The 22,514-nt window shown below is 43.6% G+C and overlaps 1 protein-coding gene across 2 annotated transcripts; it reads right to left on the bottom strand.

Annotated features, from left to right (window-relative positions):
* Positions 1–951: 951 nt before the first annotated feature.
* CCNB2 (cyclin B2) lies at positions 952–22,495 on the bottom strand. 2 transcript variants are annotated; one of them, XM_059180650.1, is made up of 9 exons: positions 22,290–22,495; positions 19,915–20,043; positions 19,699–19,809; positions 10,023–10,193; positions 9,761–9,919; positions 7,865–8,101; positions 7,423–7,563; positions 2,574–2,684; positions 952–1,240 (listed from the first exon to the last, which is right to left on the bottom strand). In XM_059180650.1, exons 1-9 carry the CDS (start codon positions 22,311–22,313, stop codon positions 1,214–1,216), a joined length of 1,110 nt encoding a protein of 369 aa, XP_059036633.1. In that variant the 5' UTR covers positions 22,314–22,495; the 3' UTR covers positions 952–1,213. The 2 variants fall into 2 exon arrangements, with proteins under 2 accessions (XP_059036633.1, XP_059036632.1); XM_059180649.1 differs by having other exon boundaries at positions 952–1,227; positions 22,290–22,492.
* Positions 22,496–22,514: the final 19 nt, after the last annotated feature.

The following is a 22,514-nucleotide window of genomic DNA, read 5'->3' as shown; positions in this document are numbered from 1 at the left end:
CCCTGTTCTTGAGTGCTTGGTACCGACAGACATCTGTAGGTAGTCCTAAGCTGCCTGGGGTTGGGTAGGGAGCCCTAGCTGGAGGCAGCCAGACTCGCCTCCCGGGCCAGTCGCAAGCCACAGCTATGTCACAGAACCAGCACCCACGGACCTCGCTGTCCCACACATGCTGGCTTTACCTAACTCTCCACTGGGGGAAGAAATGAGTTTACTACAAAGCTTCTCAGAACCTGTATAAATTTTACTGGGAGTTTGCAATGTTTCCCAAATGTATTTGACTAGCTCCTTTCCTGCAAAAAGCAACTGACAAGCGTTGAACTAATGGTTTGGGAAGTTGTTGCTATAAGGTACTCGTTTATTTTATGGTTTTGTTTTTGTTTTTGTTTTTAGTGGTTGGAGACCAAGAGTGCACTCCCCCTTAGAGAAGAATGTTAAACTGCCCACCAAAAAAATAATAATAGTAACCTACAATGTAGCTGAAATAGGAAAATGCATTCCAACCTTCAACTCTAACAACGTGTCACAGGCCCATTTGTGTTTTCCAGCGGTGGTCCTTCAGGACTGACATTCCTGGTCCCCACCATGCCTTTGAGACAGAGACATATTATGAGGGTTGCTTCTGGTGGCCCTCACCCCAATGGGCAAGGCGTTCCTGTATAGGAATGAGAAGATAGTTAAGTAGGCTCTGGAAAGAGAATTGTCGTGGTTATCCTCCCATGTTCAATTTTCATAATGAATCAATCTGTGGATACTTAATAAGTTTAGGAATGGGTTAGCAACCACTGAAGCCAAGTTCTAGTTTGTTCCATTTGAGAAAATGATAGGAAGGTCTTTCCCAAACCACAAAGGCAATAATTGACACGCTACTCATAATAGCTCAAAAAGAAATTAGTCAACCTTCTACTGACCTTGTTCGGTAGAGATTGTACAAATAAAAATACACAGAATACCTTAAGAAAAATTAATAGCTTTATTTTTCCTCAATATACATTTAGAAAATAGGTCTAAGGAAAGGTTTCATGAAATAGACCAGAGGACTATATACAAAGTGAAGAGTTCCAAATCAGCGACATCAAGGGCACAGACGGAGCACTCCTCCCCGAGGGCCACAGCAGCCTAGGACCGTCCCATCAGAGGGGAGGCAAGCTCTTGGACGGCTTTTGAGTTCAGCTGAGGAATTGTGCTTATCTTCAGGAGTTTGCCGCTTGCATACTTATTCTTGATGGCCTGCAGAAGTCATCTGTGATTAAGCACACATCAGGAACACCACCTTCTACCTCGCTCCTGATCTAACTCACAAGTACTTAAGGGACAGACCCACAATCACCAATTGATGTGATGCTGGTGAATCACTGAAGCCAGCGAGCGAGCACTCTGAGGTCGTAATGTGTGGAACCTGACCATTTCCTTCCATGCCCGACAATGGATAAAACCCAGCTGGTAGCACCAGTGTTGGGGAAATACATGATGTCCAAGGCAGAGGCTCTGTCTCCTATGTTGCCGGGGCAGGGGTTGTGGAGGGGGGCAGGAAGTGGGAGCTGGGTTTATCATATCTAAGTACCACCAGGACATAAGAGGTCTGTCAGGATGGGAAGCAACAATGGCAATAAAAGCCAAGTGGCCACCAGTGCTAGCAGATCCCAGACAATACCTGCAGGACTGAAGACACATTACACATCCGCAGTGTGCTTCATTATGCGGAAACTACGTGCAAGGAAGCAAAGCAGGACACTTGGGACACTTGGCACAAATGCCTTGCTCTTTCTCACCAGATCCTTGGTGATACTCAGTGTCACACAAGCACAGGACAGTGCCCAATCTGCCCTGACTCCACGTCTCAGACGGGCCACATGGAGACAGACACCAGGCCCTCAGGAAGCTTTCTGAACGGGCTTCCTCTCCTCCTTCTTTTTTTTTTTTTTTTTTTTTTTTTAAGATTTTATTTATTTATCAGAGAGAGAGAGGGAGAGAGCGAGCACAGGCAGACAGAATGGCAGACAGAGGCAGAGGGAGAAGCAGGCCTCCCGCTGAGCAAGGAGCCCGATGTGGGACTCGATCCCAGGACGCTGGGACCATGACCTGAGCCGAAGGCAGCCGCTTAACCAACTGAGCCACCCAGGCGTCCCCCCTCCTTCTTTACTAGGCCTGCATTCAGGAGTCTTTTGGTCATTGTTCCAGAAGATCCTGGACAGAGGCCCCAAGTACCCAAGCCTTCTACAGGGCCCTTTAAGGGGTTCCAGACAATACAGGGAGCACCTGCCCTGAAAGCTGCGAGCAGCAACACAGGACGCTGGGACGAGCCTGAGTGAACGCAGGGATGGCAGTCCGGCCGACTACACTGGGCCTGGACATGGTTAGCCTAGCTACCTACCTTGTGTTAAAGAAAGTCTGCTTTTGGGGTCTATCAGTATGCTCCATTCCCTGCTATACTAGAAAAGAGTTTGTGCCAAAACAGACTCTCACAAACGCCAGTAGTACATGAAAACACACACGCACACGTACATACATACGCACACCCTCGCTCACAAGACCTGTAACCCAGTGCTTTCCACAGTTTTGGAAGGAATACTTACAATGAATTTTGTTAGGTTTTCATTAACTTTCACTACATTTTTGGCCATGTGCTGCATAACTTCCAACACTTCGTTCTCTGTGTATCCAGTATAATACTGCTGCTTTAAGTTCTGGAACGCATGCAAAGAGAAAGGGCAGGATAAAGCCTCCGCTTCTTTAGAAGGTCAAGTCTTATACATGCTGACATCACTCACCACTCACGTAAAAGCTATAAAACCATATTCTTACCCTCTCAAAATTCAACAACAGCCCTCCACACTACTGTGGTGCCAGCAAAACAGCCAGTAAATGCAAGATGACCTTGGCTCTGAGCTAGACTCAATTAGATACTGCAGCTTCAGCCAGATCAAGTGTCAAACGTCCCATATTATCATTTTTTTAAAGGTTTTATTTATTTATTTGACAGACAGAGATCACAAGTAGGCAAAGAAGCAGGCAGAGAAAGAGGGGGAAGCAGGCTCCTTGCTGAGCAGAGAGCCTGACACGGGGCTTGATCCTAGGACCCTGGGATCATGATCTGAGCCAAAGGCAGAGGCTTTAACCCACTGAGCCACCCAGGCTCCCCCCATAATATCGTTTTTTTTTTTTGAAGATTTTATTTGTTCATCATAGAGAGAGGGGGGAGAGAACGAGCACAGGCAGACAGAATGGCAGGCAGAGGGAGAAGCAGGCTCCCTGCTGAGCAAGGAGCCCGATGTGGGACTCGATCCCAGGACACTGGGATCATGACCTGAGCCGAAGGCAGCTGCTTAACCAACTGAGCCACCCAGGCGTCCCCATAATATCATTTTTTAAAGAAGTTTGAACAGGTACGTAAGGTACTCCAAGTAACAAAGCTTTCACGCTAACTTCTCTTACCACACTGAAAGGGGATTAAAAGGGGATTGAGAGTGGAAGAGAGTAAAAACAAAATCGAACCAAAGAATGCCCCTTCACAGGACTGGCAGAGACCCAGGACTGTACCCCCCACCCCCATCAAAGCCCTACTGGGCAGCAGCTGGTGGGGAGCTTGAGAGCCCAGACACCCATATCAATCAGGGAAAGAGGTTCAGAATTAAGAAACACACTGGGCCACAGGCAGTGAGTTAATCCATGAAATCCAAAACAACTAACACTACCCCGGATTCTCTTGTTGGGTCCTGTGTAAGTAAGCATTGCAGAACAGAGAATAGAGAAGCCTCTACCTCCACCTTGAGACCTAACCTCCCAGAGAATAAAAATCAAGCAACAGGCCAGTTGTTGATTAGTAATCAGACCTATCATTTGTACAGATATATAACCTGACTGTATTTTAGTTCTGTGATAAAATTCTTTTTTTTTTTTTTTAAAGATTTTATTTATTTATTTGACAGACAGAGATCACAAGTAGGCAGAGAGGCAGGCAGAGAGAGGAGGAAGCAGGCTCCCTGCTGAGCAGAGAGCCTGATGCGGGGCTCGATCCCAGGACCCAGGGATCATGACCTGATCCAAAGGCAGAGGCTTTAACCTACTGAGCCACCCAGGTGCCCCTGTGATTAAATTCTAAAGGCTAAAATCCATCTGTCTCATATGCACAATATGACTGGGAAAATAAATCACAATATAATCTTAATCCTAAAGTAGTTGGAAGAAAAAAAAGAGGAAGCAAGAGCAATCCTGAAATAACACACAACTACTAGTCTTTTGAAATCAATTCCCAGAAAACAGGAAGACCTATAGTTAATAGGTTTACAGCCCAGCGAAGGCAGGTCTAAGAGTAAAGTGATTTACCTGAAATGAGCCACTGGTACTAGAACAATGTATCATTCATGTTACCAGCAGCCTTGTTGCCTCAAGCTTTTCATTTCAAAAAAATTCAGATGTACAGAAGAAAAGAAACAGTATAATGAACATCTGTATATCCTTTGTGCGGATTCATCTATTATTAATATTTTGCCACTTCCCCTCTCATGTTGTCTGCAGCTAACTTAATTTCAAATTGTTTGGCAAAAATTGTGTATGTATGTATTCACACAATTTTTGAACTATTTGAAAATGAGTTGCAGACACCACTACACATCACTTCTAAATGTTTCAGAAACAAACCATTATCACAGAAAGAAAAAAAAAATCAACATTTCCACACTATCATCTAGTACATAGTCTATATTCAAATTTCTCCCATTGTTCCATAAATATCTTGTGCAGATTTTTCTTTTCAGATGCAGGTCCAATCAGGTTACCTGCAGTGTATCTGATCTCTAATTTTTTTTTTTTTTTTAATTTAAAAATGATGCCTATTTCCTTGGCTTTAAATGAGAACTTGTTCGAAGGATCCAGGCCAATTACTTTTAGAATGTGCACATTTTAAATCTAAGTGTTTCCTGATGACTGGATTCGTGTCGAACAATTTGGGCATGAATTTCTTATAGGTGATCATGTATAAGTCTGACTGTGCCAGAAGACATGCCAAAGTCAGGTGGTCCTACCCCTGGTGATGTTAAGCTTGATCACCAGGTAAAGGCGGTAACTGCCAGACCTCTCTAGCACAAAGGTAAAGTTTTTCTTCAGAAGTACTGCAGATCTGTGGGGTGAAATTTTGAGAAAATGTGAATCTTTTTCTCCAAAACTATTTCACCTAATGATATAAACATCAGTTGATTCTCGCTTGAATCGGTTATTACATTAGGGGTTAGAATTTGATTTCTAACTACTATTCTTTCTGCCTCAATCAGCTGGTGTTCTACTGATAAAAAAGAGCCCCTTCTTCCATTCTTTCTTTTGTATCATTACAAATACATGGATATGTAAAAATATGTTATACTCTGTTACTGTCATTATTCTTTTTAAAGTTCAGATTTAGTCAGAATGCTTTCAAGTCAGTTCCTATGTCCTTTTGATGTGTCCCATTGATCTCTGAGAAGTTGCTTGGTCTCTGCTAACTGACCTAGGCTCACCTTCTACTTCCACTGCGAAGACCCTCATGTCAGTTGTTTCTCAAACGAGACCTAGTTCCTAGAGGGTAATGGCATTTAGTATCCAAGATGTAAGCATGAGGTGTGTTCATTGCTCCAGGGTTATCATTGTTTCGCTCTCCTTCTTAATTTACTGACATTTCCAAAACAGATTTAATGTTGCAGGGTTTTTCCTTTTGTTTTTAATTGTTAACACTGTATTATCCCCCTTTTTCTTTTTTTTTTTTTTAAAGATTTTATTTATTTATTGGACAGAGAGAGGGATCACAAGTAGACAGAGAGGCAGGCAGAGAGAGAGGAGGAAGCAGGCTCCCCGCTGAGCAGAGAACCCGACGTGGGGCTCGATCCCAGCACCCTGGGATCATGACCCGAGCCGAAGGCAGAGGCTTAACCCACTGAGCCACCCAGGCGCCCCTATCCCCCTTTTTCTAGTGAAAATTTTAGTCTTTGGTAACATGAATGAATGTTTATCCTATAATATAAGCATAAAAATAGTCTCGCAATTATAATAACAGAACATTACTAACAATAGAGCTCCTAAGTAAACTTGAAGTCCGTTACCTTTTTTGGTCCTTTGTTTTGTCCAGCCACATACCACTAAGGATGCACAGTCTGAAAACTGCCTTCAAAATTATTTGAATTAATTCTTCCCTCTGCGTTATTACCAATTTGATATATAGTCACCTTGTTGTTTCTCCATAATTCCACTTAGGGACTCTTCATATTGTTCAATACATGAGCACTCATATCGTTCAAAAGTTTAAAAAGTTACATTATATTTTATACAGTTGATAAAAAGTTACAGCCAGGGGACGCCTGGGTGGCTTAGTTGGTTAAGCAGCTGCCTTCGGCTCAGGTCATGATCCCAGCGTCCTGGGATGGAGTCCCACATCCGGCTCCTTGCTCAGCAGGGAGCCTGCTTCTCCCTCTGCCTCTGCCTGCCACTCTCTCTGCCTGTGCTTGCGCGCTCTCTCTCTCTCTGACAAATAAATAAAATCTTTTAAAAAAAAATAAAAATAAAAAGTTACAGCCAGAAGTCCTGTTCCTACCGAACCCCAGAGGCATCATTTTCATAAGATTCTGGTCTACGGGTGGTTTTTGAAAAATTAGAAAATACATAAGCACACATACATATATTCTCTTACTCTCCTTCTCTCTCACAGAAGATGTCAAATGCATACACTTGTGTAGAGGAACAGCTCTGCCACGGTGCCCTAGCAATCTCCCATGCCTCCACAGAGGGCCCCCAGGCAAAGGCCTAATCCAGAGCTTATCTGTCTTGGGGAAATGCTCTGCGATCCTCCTGGAACAGGAGAGGACGGGGGGGGGGGGGGGGGGGGGTATCTCTCCTGCAACTTTTTTCTCAACACCTGGCCTCTGAAGAGGCTTTCGTTCTGCGGCACTTGGGGCCTGTCTACAGACGAGAAAACTGCTTAGTGGCAGTCTGGAATCGGCTCATCCACAAAGGGGTATCCCATGACTCACACTGCATTCGTCTGGTCCCTTTGATTTCGGCTGTTGTCCTTTTTTGGTGTGTGAGATAAGCACCAAGATTGCGGGCAGCTCTGGCTACTCATATGAATCTAGAAGTGGCTCCTTTTAGCTTCACTGGTGCAATCATTCAGGCCTTGGCCTTGCTTTGTCTTAGATGCTTGACGACCTGTTTCCCATAACCAAAGACCCCGAAACCTTAGCACACCAGCTGCCAGTGGCCTGGCTCAGTCTCCACAACTCTGGAGCACACTTGGTGCCATGCTGTGGTCGCTTCGTCTCTATCTGAAGCATCCCAAGCAGCCTTCTTTTAGCCCTCTGGATTTTAACCATTGTTTCGAGGCTAGTGTCGTGAAAATGCTAAGGACTTTCATATTGAGGGGGCCAAAAATATAAACTAATTTCTTCTTAACCCAACACTTACCCATTTTCCTTGGCCCAGAACCTTCTGGGACAGGCAGGACGCAGCCGCTGCCACCTTGGAAGGGTGATAATGCACCATGTCATAGTCAATGAGAGTCAGCTCCATCAGATATTTGGCTAAAGTGTGCTGTTGCACATCGACCTATGAAAGAACAGCCAGGGGCAGTAAGGAGCACAGCTACTATTACCCTCTTGCAAAATCCTGGGTGAAGGCCTAGGAGCTCAAAGCCATTCTCCTTACCAGTCTGCCCAGCAACTGCCCTATTCCACAGTATGGTACAAACACAGAGCATGAGGTCTTTGCTCTTAAGAACTGATAAGCATTAGGACCTATCGAAAAGATGCTTCCTATAAATGCCTAAGTTTTCCTTTAATTGGATCAACATTTCCAGGATAAGAACAAACAGCAAAATCAAGTGTCATACCGAACCAGAGGCACTTACCTCCCCGGCTTTTGATGCCCGCCTTAAGAAATGCAGCGGCAAAGGTCGACCCAATTCAAATTTCAGTTCTTTCAAAATCTGTGTTTCCATCTCTCGGATTTGAGAACTGGTATAAGCATTGTCTGTGATGTAAACAAAGTCTTCAATATTTGGAGAAAACATCTCCTCGTATTTAGAAGCCAAGAGCAGAGCTGTAATCCCAACCAGTTGAAGCTTCTTACGAGAAACCGGCTGAACCTAATTGAAGAAGAAAGTGTCAGAAGTCCTACGTAATGAGGACTGGGGCTCTGGGTGGAAGGAAGCGAGAGGGAACCACGTCCTGGAGAAGTACACATCGTCTCTGCTCACACCTCCCTTACCAGCACAGGTAACCTCTATGTTAACAGCAGGTACCATCAGGGATGCCTGGCTGGCTCAGTCCCTGGAGCATATGACTCGATCTTGGGGTTGTGGGTTCAAGCCCTATATTGGGTATACAGATTCCTTAAAAATAAAATCTTAAAAAAAAAAAACAAAAAACAGCGGGTACCATCCCTGCTCCCAGCAGCCATCTATTATTGAGCATTCAGTGTGTGCCAGGCACAGTCCCAAGAGGCCAACAATCATCTCATTGGATCCTCGTAAAAATCCTAGCAACCGCATGTGTTTTCCCCCACTTGTAAAGAGATGGCCCGAGAAGAGATTCAGACACCAGCTCCAAATCACTGAATTGCTCAGTAGGGAAGAATTATGTCTGAGAACCAGGCGCCTGCTCTGCTCCAGTCCCGTCATCCTGGCTTGAGTGTCTGGGGCGGCCCCAACGTGGCATTCAATGTGTCTGCACCAAGATGAGGCCAAGTCAAACAGCAGGATTAAATAATGGATGCCTAGGGATGAGGAAGGGGGTCTCGCAAACACTTCCTTAATCCTTACCAAAAGTACACTCATTAGTCAGCGTTAAGAATCTCCAAAGAGGCTCCCGGATTAAGGAAAATCTCAGCTCAGATATAATTCTCTTTTCTTTGAAAAGAGACTTTGCTATCCTTGCTTCAACTCTCATTATTAAAAATCTGCCTAAACTATAACTATTCTCCTGCCCAGTGAGGAATGTATAATGCAAACCACTGAATCTATGCTTTCTTAGGATTTTGCCGTCTCTCAGGGCATTATAATAATCACCATTATGACTGTACTGGTGGGGCAGAATTTGTACCTGAGCTGTATCATACATGTTGACTTTAAGTAAATAAATCCTTACGTGCAGGGCTCCTGGCTGCTGGGTCACGCATGAGCGCCTTCTGTCTGGCATTTTTTCTAAGTGGTCAACGTTTTGTGTCACTGGTCAGAACTATTTCCATGACCACTCTGCCTCCCAGCTGAATTTCTTACATTCCTCTACTTCAGACGTCCCGTTCCCAGTATGCTGCCCACACATACCCCCCACCCCTTAACAATTCTGCCTCCTCTCTTTTCTACAGGGATTCATGCCACAGTTGGCTGGAAATGGCCAAGTTCTCTAGCCAAACTCCTCATTTTTTCAGACAAGGAAACTTAACCAAGGAGTACCAAACTATGAGCTACAGGGAAATCATGGAAGCGGGCCTGGGAAACCAGCCCCCACAGATCCCGTGTGCTTCAGGCTAACTTTTAGAATCCTGCTGGTCTGTTTGCTTTGAGGAACAACTGGCCATGCAGTGCCAACCCACCCGATGCCCTGGCACTTTTTGGCAGGCTGACCTAGCAGAAATGCCCAGCAGCGGTCAGCATCATCAGAGGCTGGACACACCTGGCTACCTCCCTCTCTAGCACCTCCAGTTCCTCAGTTTCTCACCAAGTGGCTTTTGGTCTTTTCCTCCAGGTATCACCCTTTGGCGTTGCAGAATGCCCCTACAGTGAGCCCCCAGAAGCCACGCTCACCTGTAAATATCGGTCCATGATGGCAACGCACATGTACAGAGTCTCCTGCAGCAGCCTAAACTTGGAGTGCACTTGCACCAGCCAGTCTACCAGGATGGCGCGCATGCGTCCGTTTATCTCTCTTCCATCTAGGAAGTGTGGATTTATGGATTGCAGAACCTGTTGGCGGAATTCAAAGTTTAAAAAGCTTACCTCATTCCCTTCCCAGCTGTGCAGTAAATGCCACATTGCCTGAACAACCAAAACACAAAGGCCCACTCACCTCGAGCTGCCTTAGATACTGGTAGATATCCTTCACGTAGTCACTACAGAGCTGAGGGTTCTCCCAGTCCTCATGATCAATGTCCTCGATTTTGCAGAGCAGCGCATCAGAGAAAGCTTGGCAGAGGTTCTCTTCCTTCATAGAGATATCCTCCAGTGGGGGGGTAGGACCCTACGTGAACGAATTAACAAGTGTGCATCACTACCTTGGCAGTAGTCTGAACTGTCCATCAGAGCCAAATACGTGCAGAGTCAACTGGTTTAGAAGTATCATATGCATGGGGCGCCTGGGTGGCTCAGTGGGTTAAGCCTCTGCCTTCGGCTCAGGTCGTGATCCCAGGGTCCTGGGATTGAGCCCCTCATCGGGCTCTCTGCTCAGCGGGGAGCCTGCTTCCCTCATCCCACCTCTCTCTGCCTGTCTCTCTGCCTACTTGTGATCTCTGTCCAAAAAAAAAAAAAGTATCATGTGCATTTTTTAAATGTGTGAAAGCCAAAACAAATAAATTTCCGAGTAAGAGGTTAATAATTCAATATGTAGTAGGTTAAGTTTTTATAGAGATGCTCCTCTGTTTAAAATTCTCTAATTTCACTCCAAGGGAAAACCTGAATCATCACGATGGCCTGGGGGCCTGCATGATCTGGTTTTGCCCTCTCTCTCGGCTGACTGGTCTCCTATTTCTCTCCCCTTGGTCTGCCTCATGGCAGGCTCCCTCACTGCAGATGGGCTCCCTCTCCCCATAATGTGCTCGATCTTGTCCCTACACCCCCACGGGCAATTCTCTCACCTTCAAAGTTTTGTTTGAATTTTACCTTCTCAATTAGGTCTACCCTGACCCCCGTTTTTAATACTATCTACTGCCTATTCCCTGCCCCCCATGTGTTATTTCTCTTACTGTGTTTTTCCTCACAGAGCCTGTAACCTCGTAACATACTATGGAGTTTACTTATATGTGATGTATATTATTTTCTGTGTACCTCTGCTAGGCCTATAAGCTCTGCAGAGCTGACAGTCTAGCAGAGGTAGAAAACAATATATTTATAAATCCATTTATAAATAAATAATACATTTATTTAAACTGATTTTGTCCCTTATGTGATCTTAAATACCTATATCATCCCTGACATATAGTAGGTGCTCAGTAAATATTTACTGAAAGAAATGTAAACATCTGGGTGCAGAAATTCCTAGAGCTGACAATTCGCTTCAGCTGTAGCCTCTTCTGTGGGTATACAGATTTCCCCTCATAAACTAATTTATTCTAAATTGAGAAACTAGCAACTAAGAAGCAGAAAACCACATTCCGGCCTATGAATAAAATAGAAGGAAGCAAAGATGGAGCAAGTACACACCCAGTATTTTCTTATGCTGACTGGGTGACTATTAAAAAAACCAATCACACAAATTAAAAATTTATAAAGTTAAAACAAGTGCTTAGTAATGAAGTATAAATAAACCATTATTTTTTAAAAGAATAAGAGGGACTTCTCAAAGTAAAACCTAATGAGACTGCTATACTATAAAGACTATGTATTCAAGAAATAAAATACAGGGGCACCTGGGTGGCTCAGTGGGTTAAAGCCTCTGCCTACGGCTCAGGTCGTGATCCCAGGGTCCTGGGATCGAGCCCTACATAGGGCTCTCGCAGAGAGCCTGCTTCTTCCCTTCTCTCTCTGCCTGCCTATCTGCCTACTTGTGATCTTTGTCTGTCAAATGAATGGATAAAATCTTTGAGAAAAAAAAAAAAGAAATAAAATACAGAAAGAGAAGGCTGTATAATAAACAATTTTGGGCGCCTGGGTGGCTCAGTGGCTCTGCCTTTGGCTCAGGTCATGATCTCAGGGTCCTGGGATCGAGCCCCACATCAGGCTTTCTGCTCAGGAGGGAGCCTGCTCCCCCCCCCCCGCCTCTCTGCCTAGTTGTGATATCTGTCAAATAAATAAATAAAAATCTAAAATAAATAAATCAATAAATAAATAATTTTAATTGACATGAAAGCTCAGTGATGATGGTTTCCACGTTTAAAGAAGGATGAAAGAGCAGCAGCAAAATAGATACAGCAGTTCAAAACCCATTCTTCCCGCCTACATCAGAGGTCTCAAGCTGGGGCGGGACCAGCTGAGCAAGAGTCATGCAGATATGTGTGCCATTTATTCGAGAACTTCCAAACTTCAAGGGACTAGAATGAATAAGAGCTACTTGGGGCACCAGGGAGAAACCTAGATAATTTCCTGGAGAAGATAAGACCAAGAAAAATGAGTAGGCAAAAGGTACATAAGTACATAGTCCCAGAGGAAGCCAAGAAACAAAGGCAAGTCTGGGAAGTACACATTTGGGATGGCAGGAGCCAGTGCATGGCGTGTGAAAAGATGGGCTGGAAAGGTGAACAAGAACCCAGCTAGGGAGTTTACATTTTACCCGAAGGGAAGTGAACCCACTGAAGGAACTGAGCAAGAATGGCAAGAATCAGAGATGCCTGGCTGGCTCAGTTGGTAGAGCGACCAACTCTTGATTTCAGAGTTGTGGATTCGAGCCAAATGGGGGGTGTAGAGATTACTTGAAAATAGAATCTTTTTTTTTAAAAGTGTGACTAGAATCAGATACACATTTTAATGAGCACATACAGCTAGGTTAAGTTCAAGGATAAGCATTATCAGTGTCCCTGGGAAATGCAGTCAGTATTGGAAAGCCTGGTTTAAGGAGTCAGAGGTTATGGTCATGTGCTATGTGCTATATAGCACACGTGTGCTATGTGTGCCCCAACAGCTTGGAAGGTTTACCTGTGTCTATTCAGATGTACACCTAAGTTTGGCCATATCCCAAAGCTACCAGGAGAAGACATGAATCATTGCTCTGGTCCTTAGTTTAGAATTTCTTAGAAGCATTCCTTTTGAATTCCAACATAATTTAATTATTACAAAATCCTTTCTAAGATCCCATTGTCCGTGCAGGTAGTAACCTAAACCCTTCAAGCCAGCTGTATTATCCTCAGTCCAGTGTCTACGGCATGCAAAGCTAAAACATGATAACATTCTGATCAGATTAATGCATGAGTTCTGTCCGATGTCACAGACAAGTGAAAAGTGGTATCTGAAATAATAAATGTGAGATTTTGCTGAACTTCAGAAGCTCCTGTTCAGTAAGGAGCAGGGTGGAGTGTGAGTAAAGGCTGTTGAAATTCTTCTACTACTAAGTTAGGTCTGGTGAGAGAATGTACTACTATTAATAGGCAAACATGTAGGTGTTTATGCAAGTTTTTGGTAACCAGAGTTCCTTTATTTACTAGGTTTATAATAAACCATGTCAATTAAGTGCAACAAGAAAGGACTCCCAGAAAAAGTATTGTTTCCAATTAGACAGTTCATGATTTGTAGCAGGAACTGTGTACTTGTGCATACACAGGCACACACAATTATAGAAAGGCAAAATCATTCTCTGGGAATAGCTTTAGAGAATACAGTGAAATGGAATTTGAAGAGTAGGGAGAGTAGTAACAATAAACTTTCTATTCTATGTGCTTGATGTATTTCTGTAGTATTTTGCTATGTTTCTTGTGTGATTAAAAATAAAAGGCACTCTGCCTTCAGTTCAGGTCATGATCCGGGGGCCCTAGGATCAAGGACCACATCGATTGAGCTCTCTGCTAAGCGGGGAGCCTGCTTCCTCCTCTCTCTCTCTCTCTCTCTCTGCCTGCCCCTCTGCCTACTTGTGATCTCTGTCAAATAAATAAATAAAATCTTTTAAATACATAATCAAAGGCACTCTTTTTTAAAAAATAAATGTGATAGGGGCACCTGGGTGGCTCAGTGGGTTAAAGCCTCTGCCTTTGGCTCAGGTCATGATCCCAGGGTCCTGGGATTGAGCCCCGCATCAGGACCTCTGCACAGCAGGGAGCCTGCTTCCTCCCCACCCCCACCCCCGCCTACTTATGATCTCTGTCTGTCAAGTAAATAAATAAAATCTTTTTGAAAAAAAATGTGATAGGGGCGCCTGGGTGGCTCAGTGGTTTGGGCTGCTGCCTTCGGCTCGGGTCGTGATCTCAGGGTCCTGGGATCGAGCCCCGCGTCGGGCTCCCTGCTCCGCAGGAAGCCTGCTTCCCTCTCTCTCTCTCTCTCTCTGCCTGCCTCTCTGCCTACTTGTGATCTCTGTCTGTCAAATGAATAAATAAAATCTTAAAAAAAAAAATGTGATAAGTTGTGATTACTTCCCCTTTATATGTAGTTTTTGTGTTAGGGTAGTCAGTCAGAAAACGTTCTCATAGTTGAATAATGACTACTATAAAGGCACTTTAAGGCAACAGGCTTGAGCAGTGGAACTTGATCAAGGTAAAAGGGCCCATAACGACCACCAGGCTGAATGTCGGCAGGCTCATTAAGCAAACCACTTGGAAATAGCCATAAGCCCTAACTAGGCACAGTTCCGAAGATTACCTAAAACAGGAAAATTCCATACGTTCCCATACTCCCCTATTTCACCCTGTAACTGTGGTCCCTCACCACCAACCTCTGGCAGACAGTCTCTCCTTTGCTGTCCTGCCCACTGTTCCCTATTCAATAATCTCTCTCTTCTGTTCTGCCGTGGGTGAATTCTTTCACCACCCATGCTACTGGCCCCCACCCAACTGGCACCCCACATTTGGGGGCCCCCCATCTGATCGGAGCATCCCACAATTATCACTGAATTTAGTGTTTAGATCAAATCTATAAATGTAAAACTTCATCTGAATTTCTAGCCCTGACTTCCCAGCATCTCTCCGAAGTGTGCAAGGATCTCTGCTACAGCCCTATCAGAATGTGTGCTCAGGCCTTCCTCTGCTTGACTGGGGGATACTTGGGGACAGAACTGGTGGCACATTCTCCTGATTTCTCCAGGAGTCTAGGAAAAAACCATCTCCTTTCTTTTGCATACAACTCAGTGTTTGCCAAAACCTCATTGGTCAGAAAAAAAATAAATAATAAAATAACAAAAGCACTGTTTTCTCTAAAAATTGCAGGATAATCTGCTTCCGCAAACACCTGTAAATGGCTGAAACCCCTTCAAGTTCTCAGCCAGAGCCCTTTGTGATTCAGTCACTTCATCTCCTACAAAGATGAAACCATCCCTCTGGTTTTGCAGAGTATAGTAAATAGATTTGGCTGAGAACATCTGCTTTCATGAGCACATGGCTTATAAATTTTCCAGGGCTCACTGTTGCTAGAACCCTGTGCTCAACTGGCATTGCCACATCCCCGGGGACAAGCTATAAAGGAGCAGCAATGGCGGCAGACAGAGCAGATGACAAAGTGAAAGCCAGATGGCCGACCAGAGCCAGGCAAGTCGAGGGGCTCATCTGCAGGATGAGGAGCTCCCCCTAAACTAGGGACTGAATGATATCTTCTATACTATATTTCTCAGAGAAAAGTGCATTTGAATTGGAAGTAATTATTGTTCATTAATCCCTGATGTCTTCTAAAAACGAGCAGCACATTTCAGCCATGGAAGTGATATTTATATGATGGTCCATCATTCTTTATCTGAAACACAGTGGCCTAAAATTTGTCAAGAAGCTAAAGCAAAAAAAGTCACCAAGGAAAGGTTGAGTAATTCAGAAAGAGTGGAGTTGTAGAAGTTACGGGAGGAAATTTCTCCTTTGTTTTGTTCATAACATTTTTGGCTGTTTTTCTTTTAATTTGCCTTTTTCCCTTCTTCTCTGATTGGAAAAGTAATATGTATCTATGGTCAAAAAAATCTGAAAATTTTAAGGAAGAAAATGAAAATGAATCTTAAACCCAACGTAATACTCAAAAATAACCATCATCAAAGTTTGCTTATAAATGCAGAGTTTTAGGGGTGCCTAGGTGGCTCTGTCAGTTAAGCATCCAACTCTTGATTTCAGCCAGATCACGATCTCAGGGTTGTGAAATTGAGATCTGCAATGGGCATGGAGCCTGCTTAAGATTCTCTTGCGCTCTGCCCCTCCCCACCTCAAAAAAAACCAGAACACTTTGCACACTTCTAAAAGCAAATCTGGGGTGCCTGGGTGGCTCCATCGGTGAAGTATCCAACTCTTGATTTTGGCTCAGTTGTGATCTCAGGGTCATGAGATCAAACTCTGCACTGGATATGGAGCCTGCATAAGATTTTCTCTCTCCCTCTCCCTCTGCCCTTTCCCTCCTCTATCCCCCACCTCCCCCAGCCCCGCATGCACACACACTCTCTCTCTGAAAAATAATAATAATAATAATTAAAGAAAGGAAATCTGGGGTGGTACTGTGTTCTATAATTGTTTTATAATCTGACTGATATAACATGCATTTTGATATCTTTAAATATTCTACTAAAACATGATATTAATGGCCCATGTATTTCATTAAATGGATTTAAGCTGCTCCAGTAAAACACCCAGTAGTGTTTACCCAAAGGAGAGGAAAACACTAATTTGAGAAGATATATGCACCCCTATGTTTACTGCAACATTATTTACAATAGTCGGGATATGGATATGGAAGCAATCTAAGCGTCCATCGACAGATGAATGATAAAGAAGATGTGGTATATCTACAATGGAATATTACTCAGCCCATAAAAAAGAATGAGATCTTGCCACTGCCAACAACATGGGTCTAATGTTAAGTGAAATAAGTTGGTCACAGAAAGACAAATACCATATGATTTCACTCATATGAAGATTTTAAGAAACAAAACAAATGAAGGGGAAAAAAAGGCAGGGGCACCTGGCTGGCTGAGTCAGAAAAGCATGTGACTCTTGATCTCAGGGTTGTGAATTCAAGCCCCATGTTGGGTGTAGAGATTTCATACATAAACAAACAAACATAAAGAAAAAGAAAAAAGAGACAAACCAAAACAAAAAATCAACAGCTCTTAAATATAGAGAACAAACTGGTGGTTGCCGTAGGGGGGTTGGGTAGAGGGAGTGGATGAACCAGGTGAAGGGGATTAAGAGCATATTATAATGGTGAGCAGTGAGTCATGTATAGGATTGTTCAATCACTATATGCACACCTGAAACTAATGTAACATTGTATGTTACTTATACTTGAACTTAGAATTAACCAATTTTCTAATATTTCTCTATTATATAAGATATTCATTACAACACTATTTTAAAAATCCTCTAATTTTAGTGTGCCTTTAATAATTTTCTTAGGATAAAAACAGATTTACTGGGTATGGAGAATAACATTTTGAAGGACACTGCTAAATCACTTCCAGACATGTGAGAGGAACCACATTCAGTCACCTGCATCAAATACTGCATAATGGTTAAAAGGTCAAAGCTGGAAGTTTGGGTTTGGGTTTGGCATTTAGGCACTAGAAGCCTCCAAGGAAAGGCCTATGAAAGGAAGGTCGATCTTCAGAATTTGTTCTGAGCTTTAGTTCTTGATTTGACACTCTCTGTCCTGGCTTCCGAACAACAACATGCTTGCCACTATCACCTGTAAGCAGAAGTCTCCCACGTCTGCCCCCTTGCTCAGATGCTGCTGGCATATTTCTGACTGCCCTTCCCTTGGATGCTTTTCTGTTATCTCAACAAATCTAAAGCCAAATAAGGTGCTTTCCCCAGAACTACCTCCCTTCCTTGACTTCCCCATTTCCTTAGTAATTCATTGCATAAATTGTTTCTTAAATACTCAAGTGCTTGCTTAAGGATCTTATTCTCTTTCTGCGAAAAACATTGCAAAAGAATTCCTTCTAGATACAGGACAATGTCTCTGGAAGGAGTTGATATACCCCTAACACATCCCATGTTGTTTCTTAGCACACTGTAGGTAGTGGTATGTGGGTGAGTGCTTAGGGAAGATCCAGGTTAGTTCAAGACTCTCATCAGCTCTTGCCTGAACAATTGTAGTACTCCTCATTTATGGTTCCTCCCATGCCCAGCCTACATTGCTTTCATCATTTCCCACCTGCTCAAAACTTTTCCCAGGCTCCTCACTGCCTAATGGGATACAATCCAAATTCTAAGGCCTTCAAATCCAACTGCAACCTTTTCCCCAACTTTATGTTCTGCTTATTCACACAAACATTCTGGCCCAGTTAGATGTGCTGACTCCTTAGCCCAAGGACAAGATTATAGGCCTATTTTTGCTTTCGTGGCTTGATTCCTATTATGCTTTGTTCCCAAAAAAAGTTGGTTCTTTCCTATCAGCATCTCTCTATCCTTAAAAATCCCACTGATTCCACGAAGCTTCCCCTGACAACTTGGTCTCTTAGTGTTCTCTCCTTCCTGTAGAAGCACTTTCTGAAGGATGGTGCTTCCAACTACCCTAGACACTTGAAGTTCAATCATCCATTGCCCAAGGGCACCTGGTGTCATTCCCTGGGACTACTAATTTAATTTCAGGTGCATGTGCCCTTTCTGAATAAGTCTCCTTAAGGTAAGATATCTCTTTAACAGCCTTAACACTACTGGATGGGCATAGCAAGTGCTCTCTGTATAAATGTCTTGAATATATCCAATGTATTATTTTGAAAAATTTTAAACAAGTTACAGACATGTTATTAATATATATTTTATATAGATTTATTATATATATATATAGAGAGAGAAAGAAGTGGAAAAAGTAGTTATTGTTGTATTCTCAGCACCTATAACAGTGCCTGTCCTGTAATAATTACAGGCCAATGGGTCCGTTAACATTCTAACTCCAATTGAGTTAACCAGTCCCAGAGAGCACAATTTAACAACACAGAATTTTGGCATTACCTTATTTGTAATGATGAGTATGAGTCTCCAAAGTGTGAGAGAGATTCCATAGCCTTCATGGGCAAGCTCATGGATTATAAAACCTACCAAATTTTACTTTGAGATCACTAAATTTATTTGAGTATCAAGATAATTAACTTTGTTATTCAAGGTCAAAACATAATGCCTGGGTGGCTCAGTCGGTTAACCCGCTGCCTTTGGCTCAGATCATGATCCCACAGTCCTGGGATCAAGTCCTGCATCAGGCTCCTTGCTCAGCAGGGAGCCTTGCTTCTCTCTGCCTCTGCCTGCCACTCTGTTTGCTTGTGTTCTCCCTCTCTCTCCCTCTCTGACAAATAAATAAATTAAATCTTTAAAAAAAAATAGTAACTACCATCACCAAAAGGATGTGTATGTTCAATTTGTACACTGCTGTTTAAAGTAGAGCTCTAGTTATGAACGTTCTTCAAAAGTAGTCAATGTCTGGGCTTCTGGGTGGCTCAGTCTGTTCAATGCCTGCCTTCAGCTTAGGTCATCATCTCAGGGTACTGGGATCAAGCCCCACATTGGGATCTCTGCTCAGCAGGGGATCTGCTTCTTCTTCTCTTTCTCCTTCTACTCCTCTCCCTGTTCATGCTGTCTTTCTCACTCTCTCTCAAATAAATAAATAAAATCTTTTAAGAAAATAAAAGTTGTGGGACGCCTGGGTGGCTCAGTTGGTTAAGCAGCTGCCTTCGGCTCAGGTCATGATCCCAGCGTCCTGGGATCGAGTCCCGCATCGGGCTCCTTGCTCCGCAGGGAGCCTGCTTCTCCCTCTGCCTCTGCCTGCCACTCTGTCTGCCTGTGCTCGCTCTCACTCTCTCTCTTACAAATAAATAAATAAAATCTTAAAAAAAAAAAAAATAAATAAAAGTTGTAGTGAAGATAAAGGCACCTTTCCAGTCTAGCCAAAAAACAGCTACTTTGTACGTTTGTAAACACAGAACATCCTACCTTTGGAGCCAACACTTCCATCTGAACTGGTTTCACAGAAGCAGTAGGTTTTAGTTGTTTGCTGACATTTGTTTTGGTGGGCTGAACAGGTATTTTCGTGTTCTGAGCTTTCTACAAGGAAAAAGAAACATAAATAGGGGAAGATAGTCAGTGTTGTTCTTCAGACCTATACACAATCAGCCTGGTGTGCACATGGACAGTCCTCATGGCTGTTACCTTAGCTACTTGTGTAGCTCTGGTTGTAACTCTATTTCCAATTTCTTCTAAAACTGCCCGTCTGATTGTCACATGACTCTTAGCTTTAGAATTAACTCCAGTGTCAGCATTCTCCAAATCAGTGGACACCTTAAAAAAAAAAAAAAAAAAAAAAAAAGATGAGTTAATGATGAATTGAGACAACTTACAATACTTTGCTAATGTCAGATATCCAAATGCAGAATCTGGGAAAGGTAAATATGTGGAGATCTATTTGTGAGAGGGAAAAGGTACATTTTTTAAAAGACTAAAAATGGGGAGCCTAGGTGGCTCAGTGGGTTAAAGGCTCTGCCTTCGGCTCAGGTTATGATCTCAGGGTCCTGGGATAGAGCCCCATGTCTTAAAAAAAAAAAAATCTAAAAAAAAAAAAAAACCAAGTTACAATAAGTCCAGATGTTTAAAACCTAAACTAGCTTTGATTCTTATGCTATCTACAATAAGGAGCGCTCCTATAGACATGATCTTTAGAGATATTGCCTTTTTAAAAAATATATTTTATTTATTTATTTGACAGAGATCACAAGTAGACAGAGAGGCAGACAGAGAGAGAGGAGGAAGCAGGCTACCTGCTAAGGGGATAGCCCGATGCAGGGCTCGATCCCAGGACCCTGGGATCATGACCTGAGCCGAAGGCAGAGGCTTTAACCCACTGAGCCACCCAGGCGCCCCAAGATATTGCCTTTTAAAATGAGGTCGGACTCTCTTATATTAAGGATACTTGGAAATTGTTTTCACAAGTAAAATAGTTTTACTCTCAAACTCAGAGGAAGTTGAAATCATATGGAATAAAAACATCATTAGTTCACCTTAACCTACCTTTGAAAGAATGTGCTTAGAAATAAAACTTGTTAGAAAAAGCAATTCGTAGAAAAAAGTTTATTTTCTTATAGAAGTGATAAACATTTCATGAGGAAAAAAACCAGCATGTACTATCCCTGAGAACTGTGGGTCCTAATCCTAAAAATCTCCTAACAGGGGGTTTGACTAGATCTACAAGGATAGACAGAAGGGCAGGGAAAACTCAAGCCTTCCCTGAATAGAAAGAAAGAATTTGACAATGAGAGAACTTTATGGGACAGATTAGACAAAAATTACACGCCAGTTCAATGTAGATCCACAAAAGAATAGGAATTAAATACTGAATGTATTCAACTTATTAGGATTCTCAAAAGCACATGTTCAATTTTTTCCAGTAGCAATTGCTAATTTTAAAAAGTGTTTTGAAATTTTAATGCTTACAGGTTAAATCCCGGTAATCAGACTTTAAGTCCATCTGGAGGGGAAAACTGGCAGCTTTTAACTAGCCTTTCCATCCAGGAGGATGGAACTCAGGTGTGTCAGGGCCCTCTATTTTCCAGCAAAGGAAAAGCAGACCTAGATACAATTCAAACCCACATAAAAAAAATTCAAAACACCATTAGCACTCGCATTTTTGCAAAGATGAAACAAATGAATCTGGACCCTTCTGTTTGCGGTATTGTTCCAAGTTATATGCAAAATCTTGATTACACTTGATTAAAGAAATTAATTTTTTAAGGCTTTATTTATTACAGAGAGAGATCGTGAGAGAGGAAACATAAGCACAGGAGAGCTGGAGAGGGAGAAGCAGGCTCCTCGCTCGAGGAGCCCCATATGGGACTCGATCCCAAGACGCCAGGATCGTGACCCGAACTAAGGCAGACACTTAACGGCTGAGCCACCCAGGAGCCCCAGTAATTAATTTTAAGATGACAAACGACTATGTTAGTGAACTTAACCTGGAAGACATCATGCGCAGAAATAAATGGGAAATTTAACACAAAACGAAAAGCGAAGAATCTGAAAAACAGCCATGACTGTTGCCTGGTTAAACATTCAAAACAGTTTACTACCTGCAGTTTCTTCCAGTCCTTCTCCCCACCCCCCATTCCTTAGCTGGCAAGGAGTTTTTGAGAACAGAGGAAGGAAATGACAACAGCCTCTGCTTAAACAGCACTCTAACAACAGAGAGCACTCGGGGATCCCTCGCTGAGTACCAAGTCCCGGGCTGGAGAGGCTCACCTGACAGGTGCGCCCTCCGAGGCACTTTCCCACACTTCCCTCCCCCACTACACTTCCCTCATCCCCGGACTGGCCAGGGCGGAAGCCGGGAACCCAGAGTGGATCCGAGGAGGAGAGAGGTCGCCAAAGAGGACAGGCCGCAGACTGGAGAGGGGAAGCGGGCAGAAGGCGAGAGGGGCACGGGTTGGGACGAAGAAGCCTACGCAGAAGAGGGAGGGAGGGAGGCTAGAGGCGAGAGACGGAGCTCCGCGGCGGAAGAGCCCGGCGAGTGCGGGAGGTGAGCCGGTCCCACTCACCGTCGGGCGTCGGAGCAGCGCCATGTGGGAAGGGTCAGGCAGGAATGCCGGCCCGGCCCAGGGAGGGATGCGGACCGGAGAGGAAGGACACAGGCTTCCGCGGCGCCGTTAGCTCTGGACTGCGGCCCGCACCGCTTAAGATCTTCGCGATGTCGCCTTGTTACAGGATTCAAATGCCGCGCCGCTCGCGCCCCCATTGGGCGGCCTTACGTACGGCGTGCTCTT

Source organism: Mustela lutreola, chromosome 7, assembly GCF_030435805.1.
Source record: "Mustela lutreola isolate mMusLut2 chromosome 7, mMusLut2.pri, whole genome shotgun sequence".
Classification (NCBI taxonomy): domain Eukaryota; kingdom Metazoa; phylum Chordata; class Mammalia; order Carnivora; family Mustelidae; genus Mustela; species Mustela lutreola.
Note: the sequence above shows the minus strand (reverse complement) of the source record. Positions and strands in the feature narration are given on the sequence as shown.

Excerpts from the sequence above, each read along its gene's own strand:
- CCNB2 (XM_059180649.1), bottom strand. The coding sequence starts at position 22,313 with ATGGCGCTGCTCCGACGCCCGACG. Across the intron at positions 9,920-10,022 it reads AGTATCTAAGGCAGCTCGAG|GTTCTGCAATCCATAAATCC; the intron begins GTGAGTGGGCCT and ends TTCCGCCAACAG. Across the intron at positions 1,228-2,573 it reads AAAACCTAACAAAATTCATT|GCCATCAAGAATAAGTATGC; the intron begins GTAAGTATTCCT and ends TGACTTCTGCAG.